Source organism: Cnephaeus nilssonii (assembly GCF_951640355.1).
Source record: "Cnephaeus nilssonii genome assembly, chromosome: 19".
NCBI classification, from domain to species: domain Eukaryota; kingdom Metazoa; phylum Chordata; class Mammalia; order Chiroptera; family Vespertilionidae; genus Cnephaeus; species Cnephaeus nilssonii.
This window is the reverse complement of record NC_137090.1, coordinates 48,412,715-48,428,899: the sequence shown is the minus strand read 5'-3', so window position 1 is coordinate 48,428,899 and position 16,185 is coordinate 48,412,715. Positions and strand designations below refer to the sequence as shown.

General features: G+C 41.7%; 2 protein-coding genes across 14 annotated transcripts in view; one reads left to right on the top strand and one right to left on the bottom strand.

Annotated features, from left to right (window-relative positions):
* NCOR1 (nuclear receptor corepressor 1) overlaps positions 1-5,749 on the bottom strand; it is a 205,327-nt gene extending 199,578 nt beyond the window's left edge. For 7 of the 12 annotated variants that reach the window (XM_079797247.1, XM_079797258.1, XM_079797249.1 and 4 more), the window contains exon 1: positions 5,009-5,510. The gene's annotated coding sequence lies outside the window, so the exon portion shown is untranslated. Of the gene's footprint in view, positions 1-5,008; positions 5,515-5,613 lie in introns of those variants that run through there. The other 5 variants (XM_079797257.1, XM_079797259.1, XM_079797248.1 and 2 more) reach the window with 3 other exon arrangements.
* Positions 5,750-5,994: 245 nt separating this feature from the next.
* Positions 5,995-16,185, top strand: part of PIGL (phosphatidylinositol glycan anchor biosynthesis class L) — a 65,191-nt gene continuing 55,000 nt past the window's right edge. For both annotated transcript variants that reach the window (XM_079797276.1, XM_079797277.1), the window contains exon 1: positions 5,995-6,295. In XM_079797276.1, the coding sequence (XP_079653402.1) occupies positions 6,061-6,295 (235 nt within the window). In that variant the 5' untranslated portion in view covers positions 5,995-6,060. The remainder of the gene's footprint in view (positions 6,296-16,185) is intronic.

Here is a 16,185-nt window from a genome sequence, read left to right as displayed (position 1 = left end):
TTGCTTCTGATGAGAAAAGGGAAATAATTACTCTTGAGATGAAATTACATTAGCCCAGCCTTAGCCGGGTAGCTCATGGTTAGACCATCATCAGAGGCGCCAAGGTCAGGGCACATACAAGAATCAACCAGTGATGCATGAATGAGTGGAACAACAAACTGGTGTTTATCTTTCTCTCTCTCTAAAATCAGTCAATAAATAAAATTTTTTTAAAAGAAGAATTCACATTAGCCCAACTGTAAGCTAATGTAAGTGTTCTCAGCATGTTTCAGGTAGCCTAGGCAAGGATGTTCCTTCAATAGGTTAGGTCTACTCAGTGCATTCTCAACTTACAATATATTCAACTTAAGATGGGTTTACCGGGACATAACCCCATCAAGGAGCATCTGTAGATAACCTATATGACTCTATGTTCTATAATTCTACAAATTATTAGCATTTTGTTTTAACCAATTTAAATTTGTTTTTGAGATCACTTTTAAGTAAAAGTAGTAACAGCACACATGGAAGAATTAAACTGAAGAACTCCTCTTCAAATGCAAAGAGGATTTGTATGTTATATCTGAAAACTATCCAAGTAATATAATATTTTGACCACACTAGCTCCTGGTATAGAAAAATTGGTAGTAAAAATGTTCAAGGAAAACTACTACCATAAGAATACCCAAATAAAACAGATGCTCTACATAGTTACTGCTACATATCAGAAGCTTTTCATAGCTTTTTAATACTCCTAATAAATCCTAATAGAAAAAGAAACAAAATGTTTTCTTAACCAACTATCTAAATGTACTTTTTGCATCCTCAAACTTGAAAAGGGCAAAATATCAGGCAATCTACAGACTGAGTTATTTGTGCACATATTAATCCACTCAACTTTACAGTACTTAGTAATGTGCCCTGAACATAAAAAGCACTTAACACCAGTTACACAAGGCAATGAACTATATATGAACCTCTAATCAATAAATCAACACAATTAATTATGATAAACATTTACTACTTCTAGTAAAATCCATATCTGAAGTAAAAGAATAGACGGACCCTGGCTGATGTGGCTCAGTTGGCTGAGTATCATCCTGTCCACCAAAAGGTTGCCGGTTCGATTCCCAGGTAGGGAAAGTGCAGGAAGCAGCCCATCAATGTTTCGCTCTACTCTCTCTCTCCCCATCCCCTTCCTCTCTCTCTAAAAAACTATTTTTAAAAATCTTCAAAGGAAGGAAGGAAGGAGGGAAGGAGGGAGGGAGAGAGGGAGGGAGGGAGGGAGGGAGGGAGGGAGGGAAGGAAAGAAGGAAGAGGAAGGAAGGATAGATGAAACTAACTAAGTATGGGAAACCTCTATCATTCCCAGCCATCAATTAAGAGTTTGAAATTGTAACTAAGACGAAATACAATTAAAACTGAACTACAAAATAAACACAAATAAACGAGTAACAAATATGCTGACATTTACCTACATCAGCTATTTTCAACCAGTATGCCACAAGAATTTTTAAAACATGCAATACCTGACTACTTCATCAGGGGCACTGACCTCTTTTCCCTTATACTGTCCAATTAAAAAATGACAATAGCCAACACAATAGCCATCCAGTGTGACTGAATCAAAATTATACCTAATTTTTTGTCAGATCACCAAAAATATATTTTGGTGCTGCAGAATTTTAATCATTAGTTTATGTGTGCCAATAAGAAGGAAAAGGTTGAAAATTGCTGACCTACATCAAGTCCTGGACTATTCAAAGCCCTTTGCTTTCCACTGCAGATAGCAATGGCAAGAAAATCCCATCATTCACCAATTTATTAAAAAGCTTTAAAAAAAACTAATCTAAATTTGCCTAGCCTGGAAACAAACTTTTAAACAATTAAGTTCAAAGAAAATATAAGTTAATTTCAAACATTTTGTGCCTTTTTAAAAAATTATGTGGGCAGGTCAAATACTTAAGTCTTACTATATAGTTAAATTCAACATGACAGGCAGATATATACTAGTGACCCAGTGCACGGATTCGTGCACACTGAAAGGAAATTAATTAGAAGGTGGCTGGTGGGGTGGGACTGGGCGAGATGGGCTGGACACATCCTGGAGCCAACCTCACGTGGTCCCTCCCGGGCCGGCCGCACCTTGGGTGGCAACATGGCTTAAATGGCGTCTGCGGAGTGAGCCTGCAGGGATCGGGCCAAAACCAGCTCTCTGACATCCCCTGAGGGGTCCCGGAGTGGGAGAGGGCACTGCAAAGTTGCTGTCGTACAGGGTGTGGAACACAAATGCAAGTGTGCAGTAAACCAGATTTGGGGCCGACACTGCCCCATCAACAACATAACCCACAGCCGAAGGTGGAATCATGCAGCCCCGCAAGGAATTGGGCTCCCTCCTCTCTGGTTTAGGGGTGCGTCACCCGAGAACTGCCGCTGCCAAGTCACAGCAGCTCAGCAGTTTCTACGTTGAGCTTCTGCCCACTGGTGGTCAGTGCACGTCATAGTGACCGGTCGGATGGTAGGAGGGACACTTAGCATATTAGCCTTTCATATATATAGACTAGAGGCCTGGTGCACGATATTCGTGCACAGGTAGGGTCCATATCCCTGGCCAGCGATCAGGGCTGATTGAAGCCTTCCACCTGCTGACCGTGGCCTTCCTTCCCTGGCTGCCAGCTGCCGGCCGGGGCCTTCCTTTGTTCCACGCCACCCCCTGTTGGTCAGTACACATCATAGTGAGCGATCGAACTCTTGGTCTCTCGGTCGAACTCCCAAGGGGACAATTTGCATATTAGACTTTTATATAGATAGATAGATATCTCAGAGACTGTTACACCAGAGGTAACAAGTGTATTTGGATAAGTTGTAATGTGAATCCACTTTTCTAATTAGAATGCAATGTTTATTCATTTAATAAATATTGCAGTGTCAATATTCTACACAGAAAATAAAATCCTCTGATTTTATCTTTAAATTTGCCATAAACTTAAAAATAAAATCAGAGAAGGGCTTATCCTTCCCTCCAGAAGAGATAAACTGGTAATAAAAAGCTAAATATAAGGTAGAAAGTGTAAATGCCATGAGATGTGCAAATAAAGCATTTCACAAGGGCAGAGGGAGCTGTTACTACCTCACAGAAATATAACCCTCTCAACCTATTTAAAATGATTTCATAACTATTAACCTTTTGCACTCGGATGTCGAGTGTGACTCGACACGGTTAGCATCGGTAGCCCATCCCTTCCCTCCCCTCCCTCCATCCCTCCTCCTTTATTTGGGCTTTTCTTACATTAAATAAATAAGTTTGTATGAAAAGAAACTCCAGTTTTTTATTCTACTGCCGCGCTTTGTAAAATCTGGGGTATTTAAAAAATTAGAAACATCAGTTTTATTTATGCTTATAAATGCTTTATTAAAGTCCCGAGTAGAATAAAGGAATCGAGAAAAAAGCAAGCGAGTGCAAAGGGTTAATTTTCTTAGGCTCACAACAGCCAACCCTGGGAGAGATGTTTTCTCCTATCATAGGTGAGGAAACTGAAGCACAGAAAGGTTGATACAATTTCATTAAAGGAAGAATTGGGACTCTTTTGTATTATATTTTCTCTGGGGGAGTAGTTCGACATATGGCAAGCCTTTTGTAAAAGAAAATAGTATTTTAATATTGCAAGTAATCACGCCCTTATGTATGTATGTGCATATTATTTACATGTACATGTTAACCTTGATTTCTAGTAACAGGTGTGCTTAAAACAAGGCAAAGCAACTGTGTACTATAAATATTAAAATAAATAAATAAACTTCCACTGGATTTTAACAAAATAAGAAAATAAAGACAGTATTTCTTTTTCCAACAATTTGTGGCTATTTCTTCCGTAATTTTTACCTATTTAGACGTAAGATTCTAAAATTGGGCTACTCCTAGCCCCAGCAAATTGATTCCTCCAATAAATAACTTTATGAAAAAGTACATGAAAACATTTTGGGAAAAAAAACATTAAAAATTAAATAATGCCACCAACTCTTCAGTTATCCAAGGGACAATCACATGTGACCATCAGCAGGAGCTACTAATCAAGATACGCTGAACGCTGAACGAATGAATGAATACTTTGTCGGCATTTTTAAATCCCAGGCCTGTTGCTCTTTGCACAATGTTCCACCTCCCATCATTACCTCGCCAGGGTAAACACAAGGAATGTAAATTTCAAAATTGGGACATGATTAAGGAAGCAAATCTGATGCAGGTGAATATACTAATTCCAAAGATTAGAATCACCGATAACACGCTCCTCTCCAAGGTTAATTGCTGAAGCATAAATAAAACTGATGTTTCAAAAACATCACTTATTCCCACCCACCCACACCTTTAGTCCTCGACTAGACCTAGTCCAGTTAATTCGAAGAATTCAAATTCAGTTTCCTCTCCATTAAGACTGATTTCTCAATTACCGTTTCTCAAATCCCTCTTACCCCCAAAAAGAGAATTCTCGGACTTCGCACATTAAAGCCAATATAAAAGGCAGAAGGGACACAATTCCGATCTTTGCAATCTCCACCACTACCCAACCTTCGCCATTCCTCTCCAGAGAGATTTGGTGAGAACGGCGAACTAGTTTGCTCTTCACGCGCCAGTCCACCGCTGTCACCCTCGCTAACCCCTTCCCCTCTCCCAGCCGGCCACCGGCTCCGCCTCCGAGGGAGTGCAGCGGCCGCCGCGCGGCCCGCCGGGGTCCCGGCCCGCCGGCCCCGCACGCCCCTCCCCGCTGCACACCTTCGGCCGCCCGGCCTGGCCGCAGCCCATTCTTCCTCCAAACTCCACAGCCTCTTCCACTCGCCCAGCCCGAGCTCCCCGCCGCGCCCGACCCGCCCGGGGCGGCCGAGGAGAAGGGGCCGGCGGCCGGGGCGGGTGCCCACCTGCCGGGTCCGCGACGGCCCTCGCCCCGCAGGGAGGCCACCCCCGCGGCCGCTGCCCTGCGAGCCCTCGGAAGCCCCCGAACGAGCGGGGGCCCGGAAGCCGGGGCCTACTCACCGGGAGCTGGCGCAGCGTGGTGGCCGGCGCGCCCCGGGCCTGAGGGGCGGGACGCGGCCCCGGCGCGGGTCGCTACCTCGGTACCTCGCTCGGCGCGGCGAGCCGGGCGCTCACTCCAGCCGCCGCTGCTGCTTCGCCACCTTGGCCGCCATCTTGACTCAACCCCGCTCCCTCCCCCAGCCGGGCGGCCGCGCTCAGGCGGCTCCGGCGCCGGCTCCTCCTCCTTCCGGAAGGTCGGCGGACCGACTCCCTCCGCCGGCGGGGTCCGGCTCCCACTTCGGCCGAGCTCCCTAGGTCGCCCGCGCCCGGTCCCCTCGTCTCGCCTTGGCCTGGCGGCGGCGGGGCCCTCCCCTGAGGCAGGCCCGGCAGCACCGTGCCCGACCGGGACCGGCGCTGCCATCGCGCACTGCCTGGGGCGCCCACCGCGAGCCGCCGACTCCCCCGCACCCGGGCCTTCCCCGGGCGTGAGAAAGGGAAGGACGTGAGGCCCGGCCCCCGGCCCTGCGACCCCTCCTCGGCGCGGCGGAACGGCGGCGGCCGGCGCGAGCGCGGGCCGCGGGGAGGGAAGCGGTCCCCACAGGCTGGAGGGGTGCACGTCGACCTACCCACGCTATTTCCCGGGGCTCCGGCTGCAATGCGCACCGAGACTTCACTGGAAAACGGGCGATGCCTGTTTGTCCTGATGTCAGTCCTTAATCTAGTCCCTCGCAGCCTGTGACCCTTGCGACCACAACGTGCGCCCTCAGCCTCACTCTGACAGTGAAACCATTGGACTCTGTAAGGACAAGGGTAGAAACTGACAGGAAGGGGTTGGGTTCCGAGCTGTCACAGTCCTCGTAAACGCTACATAGAGTAGAGAGAACTCGGTAAGTGTAGGGAGGCGACAGTGCCAACCCATCACAGGCACCCGACATGTAAGCCTCACGCTGTAGGAGCGGGTTGGCAGGACGGACCTCGACTCGGAACGCAGTTCCCGCGGAGTGCAGTTTCCCCCCGGAGTCGGCTCCGCGGCACCTGTCCCTGTCACGCAGGCGCTGAGCCACTTACAGAGCATGGGAGCAGTGGGTGTCCTGTGTTTGGCGGCGGCGATCCTAGCACCGGGCCTCTTCTGGGTTTGGCACTTCTTGGAACGAATGAAGAATCAGGTGCAGGCTGGCCTGTTGGGAAGAGGAAGCCGGACCCTCCTGGTGATCGCGCACCCCGACGACGAAGCCATGTTCTTTGCTCCCACTTTGCTAGGCTTGGCCCGCCTGAGGCACCAGGTGTTCCTGCTCTGCTTCTCCGCAGGTAGGAGGCTGCAGGCGGGGCGTTGGGACCCGGGGCTGTGAAGGATGTTTAAGTGCTCACGTATCTCAGTCGACTTTTCCCCAAAGGATTCTCTGTTGTAGAGAGTTAACTAAATATACTCCAAAGGTCCCTTCTCTGGGCGCTTCACAGAGAATCGGTGTCTCCAGCCCAGGGGCTGTAGCGTCCAGTTTCCCAGATTGGTTGGGGGACGTCCTCAAGCTTTCGTACTCTGCTAGCAGTATTACTCACAAGGGAACTGCTCACATTTGATTCCATTCAATACCTACATTTCCTCTGGAAAAGGTGACTCTACTCATTCTGTGGAACCTTTTTATTTGCAGAAAGACCAAGAATAATGATCCTACCATAGTATAAGAAACAGAATCTAGTTATATCATGCCTGCTCAACCCTGAAATTTTTATAGATAACTAGAGGCCCGGTGCATGAAATTTGCACACAGGGGGGGGGGGTCCCCTCAGCCCAGCCTGCACTCTCCCATCCAGGATCCCTCTCACAATCCAGGACCGCTGGCTTCTAACTGCTTGCCTGCCTGCCTGATCGCCCCCTAATGCTCCCCCCCCCCCCCCCGGCCTAGTTGCCCCTTACTGCCCACCCCTGTCAGCCTGGTTGCCCCCAACTGCCCCCCCCCTGGCCTGGTCACCCCACACAGCCTGCTGTTCAGTCATTTGGTCATCCCTCACTAACCCTCCTGCCAGCCTAGTTGCCCCATGTAGCCTGCTGTTCAGTCGTTTGGTCATCCTTCACTAACCCCCCTGCTGGCCTGGTCGCCCCACGCAGCCTGCTGTTTGGTTGTGACGGCCCCTGGCTTTTTATATATTAAGATTTTATAGTTTAACATCACCCAACTTTCAGGGTAGGGGACTTCCAAAGAATAAGTCCTCCTTTACCAAACAAAAAGTGGAATGAGACCATAATCCTGGATTATGGCAATAATTGCACAATGTATAAGTGAAGTAGTTGAACTGTACATATACAATGGGTGAATTTTATGGTATGTAAAATTTTACCTCAATAAAGCTGTTCTTAACAAATGCTCACGACCTCTTTTTCCCATTTCATAGTGTGTCATTCCAGTTCTTTTTATATACAGATTTTTCACAGAAATAATATAATTTAATATAATTTTACATTCTTCACTGAACATTTTTCATTCACTTACCAAATCTATAATAAAAACAATATGCTAATTAGACCAGACAGTCGAACGACCTGGACGTCCTTCCAGAAGAAGCCGTGGAGGCAGTGGCCAAGGCAGAGGCGGTTAGGGGCGATCAGGCAAGCAGGCAGAGTGGTTAGGGGCGATCAGGCAGGGAGGCATAGTGGTTAGGTGTGATCAGGCAGACAGGCAGATGAGTGGTTAGTAGCCAGCAATCCCGGATTGTGAGAGGCTGTCCAACTGCCGGCAGTCGGACATCCTCCAATGGGTCCCAATGCAGGCTGGGCTGAGGGACATCCCCCCCACCTCTTGTGCATAAATTTCGTGCACCAGGCCTCTAGTATTTAATAAAAATGTATGTGTACTACACTTAGAATGGCCAAAATCTGGAACACTGACAACACCAAATGCTGGTGAAGATGTAGAGCAACAGGTACTCTCATTTATTAAGGGTAGGAATGTAAAATGGTTCAGGCACTCTGGAAGGCAGTTAATTTGGCAGTTTCTTAGAAGACTAAACATACTCTTACCAACCTATCAAGCATATCCATGCAAAAACCTGCACACAGGTGTTTATAGCAGCTTATTCATAATTGCCAAAACTTGGAAGCAATTAAGATATTCCTCAATAGATTAAATAAATTAATACATCCAGGCAATGGACTATTAGTGCTAAGAGAAATGAGCTGTCAAGCCATGAAAAGGCATGGAGGAACCCTAAATGCATATTACTAAGTGAAAGAAGACAACCTGAAAAGGCTACACAGTTTATGATTCCAATGAAATGTTATTCTGGAAAAGGCAAAACTATGGAGACAGTAAAAGGATCGTTGTTTTTCAGGGATTGAGATGGGAGGAAAGATGAATAAATAGGTGGAGCACAGAGGATTTTTTTAGGGCAGTGAAAATACTGTATGATGTTTTAATGATGGATATATGTCATTATAAATTGTCCAAACCCATGCAATGTACAACACCAGGAGTAAACCCTAATGTAAACTATGGGCTTTGGGTGGTAATGATGAAGGTTTATCAGTTGTAACAAATGTAACACTCTGATGGGAAATGTTGATAATGGAGAAGGCTATGTATATGTGGAGATAGAGGGTAAATGGGAAGGAAAATCTCTATACCTTCCCCTTAATTTTGCTGTAAACCTAACACAGCTTTTTTAAAAAATAAAGTTTTAATTTTAAAATATTTTAAATTAAAAAAATTATACGCTAGACCTTATGCTATTCCCTAGGAATAAATAGTAAAAATAAGCTAGTAAGGACCATGTCCTTGTGAAACTTACAATTTAAACATTTATCCATATTAATAAGAACTAGTATATATCCTTTTAAGTAATCTCATAGAGATAAATCTTAATTTAGTCATCCCTTATTGTATGTCTATTTTTTTTTTAATATGGAACGCTTCATGAATTTGCGTGTCATCCTTGCGCAGGGGCCATGCTAATCTTCTCTGTATCGTTCCAATTTTAGTATATGTGCTGCCGAAGCGAGCACTATTGTATGTCTATTTAGGATTGTTATTGTTTTTTCCAGTTTACAAATAACAGCAAACATCTGTATGTATGCCATAGTATTTTATTAGGACTGATTTCTAAATTTGGTTGTTTTAAAGCTTTTCATGCAAATTATATTCCCAAAGGGAAAAAAAAAAGAAAAATATATATATTCCCAAAAAACATACCAACTTAGTCTCACTGACTGGTAATGAGACTGTCTTTTTTTTTCTTTCTTTCTTTTTATGGAATTTATTGGGGTGACACTAGTTAACAAAATTACACAGGTTTCATGTGCATATATCATGTATACACATATCATCTATATATTGCATGTTCACCACCCTAAATCAAGTCTCCCTCACCATTTATCCCCCCATACCTTCTCCACTTTCTCCCGACAACCCCCTCTCCGCCACAGCCCACAATCACCACACTATTGTCCCTATCCATGAGTGTTTTATCCTTTTTTTTTTTTTTTGCTCAATCCCTCCACCACCCCCACCCACACCCCCAACTGCCAACCTATTGCCAACAGCTGTCAACCTGCTCACTATGAACCTGTCTCTGTTTGCTTGTTAGTTCATTTTGTTCATTAGATTCCACATATGAGTGAAATCACATGGTACTTGTCTTTCTCTGACTGGCTTGTTTCATCTCATATAATACTCTCCAGATCCATCCATACTGTTGCAAAGGTAAGATTTCCTTCTTTTTTATGGCCAAGTAGTATTCCATTGTGTAAATGTACCACAGCTTTTTTACCCAATCATCTACTGATGAACACCTGGGCTGCTTCCAAATCTTGGCTGTTGTAAATGCTGCAAGTAATATAAGGTTGCATATATTCTTTCGAATTGGTGTTTCAGGTTTTCTTGGATAAATTCCCAAAAGTGTAATCACTGGGTCATAAGGCAGTTCCATTTTTAGTTTTTTGAGTAATTCCATACTGCTCTCCACAGTGGCTACACCAATCTGCATTCCCACCAACAGTGCACAAGGATTCCCTTTTCTCCACATCCTCGCCAACATTTGTTGTTTGTTGATTTATTGATGATAGCCATTCCGACAAGTGTGAGGTGATATCTCATTGTGGTTTTAATCTGAATCTCTCTGATGACTAGTGACATCAAGTATCTTCATGTTTATTGTCCATCTGTATGTCCTCTTTGGAGAAGTGTCTATTTAGGTCCTTTGCCCATTTTTTAATTGGATTGTTTGGGTTTTTTGGTTTTGGGCTATGTAAGTTATTTATAAATTTTGGATATTAGCCCCTTATCAAATGTATCATTGGCAAATATGTTCTCCCACTCAGTGGGTTGTCTTTTCTTTTTGTTGATGGTTTACTTCGCTGTTCAAAAACTTTTTAGTTTGATATAGCCCCATTTGCTTAATTTTTCCTTTGTTGTCCTTGCCCAAGCAGATATATTAGAAAAAAATAATGCTACGAGAAATGTCCGAGATTTTACTTCTTATGTTTTTTTATAGGATTTTTATGGTTTTAAAAGTCTGACATTTAAGTCTTTAATCCATTTTGAGTTTATTCTATGGTGTAAGAAGGTGGTCTAGTTTCATTTTTTGCATGTATCTGTCCAATATTCCCAGCGTCACTTGTTGAATAAATTATTTTTACCTCATTGTATGTTTTTGCCGCCTTTGTCAAATATTAATTGACTTTTCCAGGTGTACCGGTTAATAATAGCGATTTTGTAATCAAAGAAAACACGATAATTTCAAGAGAAACATTAAAAGTGCTTTATTCAAAGTAATGTCCATCGCTAGCTATACATTTCCCCATCTTTCAGGTAATTTGTGGATACCGTCCCAATAGAACTTTTCTTGTTTTGAGGCAAACCATTCAGAGACCCCATTTTCCACTTCTTCGTATGTTTTGAAGTGCTGAGTGTTCCATCAATCCGAACAAGTGGTCATCTGAAGGAGCAAGGTCTGGTGAATACGGTGGGTGGGGTAACACTTTCCAGGCAAGAACTTTTAACGTGCCTTTAACTGGTTTTGAAGTGTGTGATGGTGCATCATCATGAAGCAAAATTACTTTGCCGTGTCTTTTGGCACATTCTGGTCGTTTCACAATCAAAGCATCGTTCAAATTGATTATTTGTTGTCAGTAGAGATCAGTATTAACGGTTTCACCTGGTTTTAGAAGCTCATAATATACCACACCTTCCTGATCCCACCAAAAGCAGAGCATTGTCTTCTTTCCGAAGAGATTTGGCCTTGCAGTCGATGTTGATGGTTGACCTGGATCAACCCATGATTTTGTGCCTTTGGGATTCTCAAAATAAAGCCACTTTTCATCGCCAGTCACAATTCGATGCAAAAAAAAAACTTTCGTGCCATTGAAGCAACATTTTACATTTTCGGTTTTCCATTTGTCTTTCGTTCAGTTGTTATGGCACCCATTTTCCCTCCTTTAAAGTCTTTCCCATTGCTTGTAAAGGATCGGAAATTGCTTGCTGAGCAACGTTTAATCTTTCTGCAAGTTGTTTTTGAGTTTGACACGCATCTTTATCCAATAATGCTTGTAATTGTCGGTCTTCAAATTTTTTCGGTTGACCTGGATGTTCTTTGTCTTTCACATCGAACTCATCACTTTTTTAAAAAAATATATTTTATTGATTTTTTTTTACAGAGAGGAAGGGAGAGGGATAGAGAATTAGAAACATGGATCTGCCTCCTACACACCCCCTACTGGAGATGTGCCCGAAACCAAGGTACATGCCCTTGACTGGAATCAAACCTGGGACCCTTGAGTCCCCAGGCCAACACTCTGAGCCAAACCAGTTAGGGCGAAATCATCACTTTTAAAGCGTTTAAACCAGCATTCACAAGTATCTTGAGATGGAGCATGTTCACCATAAGCTTCCCAAAGTATTCAGCAGCACTTTTCTTCAAAATAAAGTAATGAATTAAAACTCCACAAATGCTCTTTTTTTGGCACGAAATTTGACATTTTTAAGTGTAAAAATATCTATGATGTTAACACCTCAGCAAATTTGACATATGAAGTTTTGAAGCTTGCTGTCAATACAACAAAATAGCATACATATCAAATCGCATATATATCAACATATGTATAACTCCATCTATTGAAAAAAAAACCGCATTATTAACCAGTACACCTAGTAAAGTCCTGGGTTTATTTCTGTGCTCTCTGTTCTGTTCCATTGATTTATATGTCTGTTTTTATGCCAGTACCACAATGTTTTGATTACTATGGGCTTGTAGTATGTATAGTTTGATATCAGGTAGCATGATTCTTCCAACTTTGTTCTTCTTTCTCAAGGTTGCTATAGCTATTCAGGGTCTCTTGTGGTTCCATATAAATTTTTGGAATATTTGTTCTAGTTCTGTGAAATATGCCATTGCATATTGATAGGAATTGCATTGAATCTATAGATTGGTTTGGGTGGTAGGAACATTTAATGGTGTTAATTCTTCCTATCCATGAACACGTATATGCTTCCACTTATTTGTATCTTCTTCGGTTTCTTGCTTCAATGTCTTATGATTTTCCAAGTACAGGTCTTTTAGATCCTTGGTTAAATTTATTCCTAGGTTGTTGTTTTTTTAAGCAATTGTGAATGGGATTGTTTTCTTAGTTTCCCTTTCTGATAGTTCATTATTGGTATATAAAAATGCAACTGAGCCCAGCCGGGTGGTTCAGTAGTTGAGCATCAACCCATGAACCAGGAGGTCATGGTTGGATTCCTGGTCAGGTCACATGCCCGGGTTTCGGGCTCAATCCCTGATGGGGGCTGTGCAGGAGGCAACCAATCAGTGATTCTCTCTCATCATTGATGTTTCTATCTCTCTCTCCCTCTCCCTCTCTCTGAAACCAATTTTTTTAATTTAATATATTGTTTAAAAATGCAACTGTTCCTGGATATTTATTTTGTATCCTGCTACTTTACTGAATTCATTTATAAGTTCTAATTTTTTTTTGCTGGTATCTTTAGGGTTCTCTATATACAGTATCATATCATGAGAATCTCTGTCTTAATATATATAGTACCCTCTCTAGCATGGAATAGTATTTTTAAATAATATTTCTTTATTTGATTAACATTTATTTGCTAGTAAGATTAAACTATTTTTCATCGTTCTTGAGAATTTGGGTCTAAGCACTTTTCTTCTCAAATTTGTGCTGATAGGGATATCAATTGCAAACAAATGTAGTTAAAGGCCTCCTTTTTGTTTGTTGTTTTTTTTTTTTTTTACTTTTAATTTTATTTATCTTTTATACTACAACGATAACTATAGAAATCAAATTATAAGCTAATTTGTTTCAAGATCTGGCAGAGAAGTCTGGGTTTTATAAGCAAAGTATTATAGGTGCATTGGATTCTTTATTGTTGTTGTTAATCCTCACCCAAGGATATTTTTCCATTGATTTTTAGAGAGTAGAACTGAGGGAAGGAGAGAGAAACAACGATGTGAGAGAGACACATAGATGGGTTATCTCCTACACCTGCCCCTACCTGGCTGGGGATCAAACCTACAACCCAGGTACTTGCCCTTGACTGGAAATCAAACCCAAGACGCTTTGGTGCTGGGCCGACACTCTAACCATTGAGAAACCACAGCCAGGTCAATGTGTTGGTTTCTTTTATAAATTTCTCCTTATTTTTCAATAGATTGGGGCCAAAAATCAAAATTGTTTCAAATTAAAAAAAATGTCAAGTGTGCCCTTAGCACGTATTAAACACTCAGTATCCTTATTGTTGTTTCATTACTTCCTCTGAATCCAACTTGCTATTTAGATTGTTTTCTCTTTTAATTTTTAAAATTACTTTCAAAATGCCCAATTCATTCAAAAATTGGTGTATTAAAAATTAAATTGGTGTATTAAACTACTGACTTACTCTAACATGAAAAAAAAAAAGGAAAGTTAATAATTTGTGATACCATATAATGAAAACTGTAAGGGTGTGATAAAGTACAATGGACACAAAATGAAGGAAAGCATGGATTCTCTTTTCAGGGGGTTGGATTAAAGAAACTTCTCCAAAGAGGTTTTCTTTTGAGCTGGTCTTTAAGAATAGGACAGGGTATATAGGAAATGGGGCAAGTCATTATAGGCAATAGTAAAATCATCAGCAAGTCTTGGACTTGTATGAATAATTCATTCTAACTACATCTCCAGTTTTCAGGGGTAGGGAGAAGCAGGAAAAAATATAATATTTTGTTATTAGTGGGTTATTTAATTTCAGCAATCCTATGACAGGAATTATTATATATTAAAAAAGTTATAAACATAATGTGTTATTCCCATTTTACAGATAGGGAAACTAAATTATGAAGAAGTTAAAGTAACTTGACCAAAGTGACCAGCTAGAATGTAGAGGAGCCAGGACCCCGTGGCTCTTCCCTGTCCTAAACTGTTCAGCATAAAAGCAATCCATCTGCCTTTCGCATTGCTTTGTACGCTATGTCAGTTAAAATAACTATTTTGATTTCCAATGTATGATTCAAGAAACACTAATTTATCAAGTTGCTATTTCTTAAAAAATGCTTTGGCCTGACTAGTTTGGTTAAATTAGCCACATGTGCTATCCCCCATTTAGGTTCAAATTCCTTGTTAGAATATTAACATCTTTGAGAAATCTTGCTGTAAAAAATCCTATTTAACTTTATTTAGTCTAGCATTTCTCTCAATTTATGTAACCTGTTAATATGCAGGTAGGAGAAAGCTATAGTAGATAGTAGGGTGTTATGAATACATTTGGTTGGAGAGTTAGAACAACCATTTCTGTGTTTTGGAAAGCTCATTCTGGTGGCAATTGGAGAATGGTTTGGAGGCAACGACTGGAGTCAGGGAAACAAATTTAGTTCATCCTTTCCCCTCCAGATGCACTGCCAACTCTCATATAACAAATTTTCATGTATTTCCAATCTACATACTGTTCCTTTAGTCAGTTTGGATTCCCTATGCCAATATCATGCTGTCTTAATTACTGTAGATTTTATGGCAGTATTATCTGGTATAGCCAGCCCTCTGATTTGTTGTTCTTCAGGGTGTATTTGCTGTTTTTTACCTTTTTTCCTCTGAGTATATGTTAGAGTTAGTTTGGTCACATTGAAGGAAAAACCTTGCTGGCATTTTCATTGGAATCTCACTGACTATTGATCATTATAGAGAAAATTGACTTATTTCCAATATAAAGTCTTTCCATCTATGATTTTATAGTATGTCCCTTCATTTGTATTGGCTTCCTACAATGTGTCTGTTAATAGTTTTATAATAAAGGTCTTACATATGTAGTATTGATATGATTAGTAATTTTGACCTTTAATCTATTTCTCATGTCTAGGCATTCATTTTGCAAATTCTTTAAATATATTAAGCACATATCTGCTCTAATAATTCTAATTTCTGCAATCTGTGTGTCTGATTCTGCTCTTTGAGTAACTCATTCTGAGTGACTTGTTTCCATGTATATTTTGTGATTTTTTTATTGTATGTACATATTCCTTAAAAACATACTTGTGATGATATTTTGAAGAACTATGTTTGCTTCAGCCAGGAAGCAAAGGACACTACTAAAATTTTTAAATGATAGAGTTTTTTTTCCGTCCACAGCTAATGTAAATTCAGGGTCCAAACACAAGTGCATTAGTTGTCTGATGCTGTATAACAGATTATCTCGAAACTAGTGGCTTAAAACAGTAATAAACTTTATTTCCCATGGTTTCAGAGTACAGTTGTCTCTGCCTCAGGATGTTTAGTATCCAAAGCTGGAGGATCCAAAGGCTGGGAACTAGAATCACCTGACTTATCTGGAGATATTGGCCAGAACATCCACATAGAGTCCACATACAGTCAATCCACATAGCTTGGGCTTCCTCACAACCCAGTGGCTGTGTTTCTGGGCTAGTATCCAGAGAGGCAGCCACATCACTTTGGCCTAGTCTTGGAAATCATGCCGTATTACTTCACTGAATTCTGTTTGTCGAGGCAGTCACAAGTCACATCCAGGTTCAAGGAGAGAAATAGACTTCAGCTCTTCATAGGGAGCAACAAGGTTCTAGAAGTGCATGTGGGACTAGAAATACTACTGTAGCTATTTTTGGATCATACAGTGTACCACACCAAGTAAAGGCGAGTGTATAGTTAACAATCCTTAGGAGGTGGCATTTCCCTTCCACTAGAACCAAGTCTGAGGCAGATGTGGCCTCACATT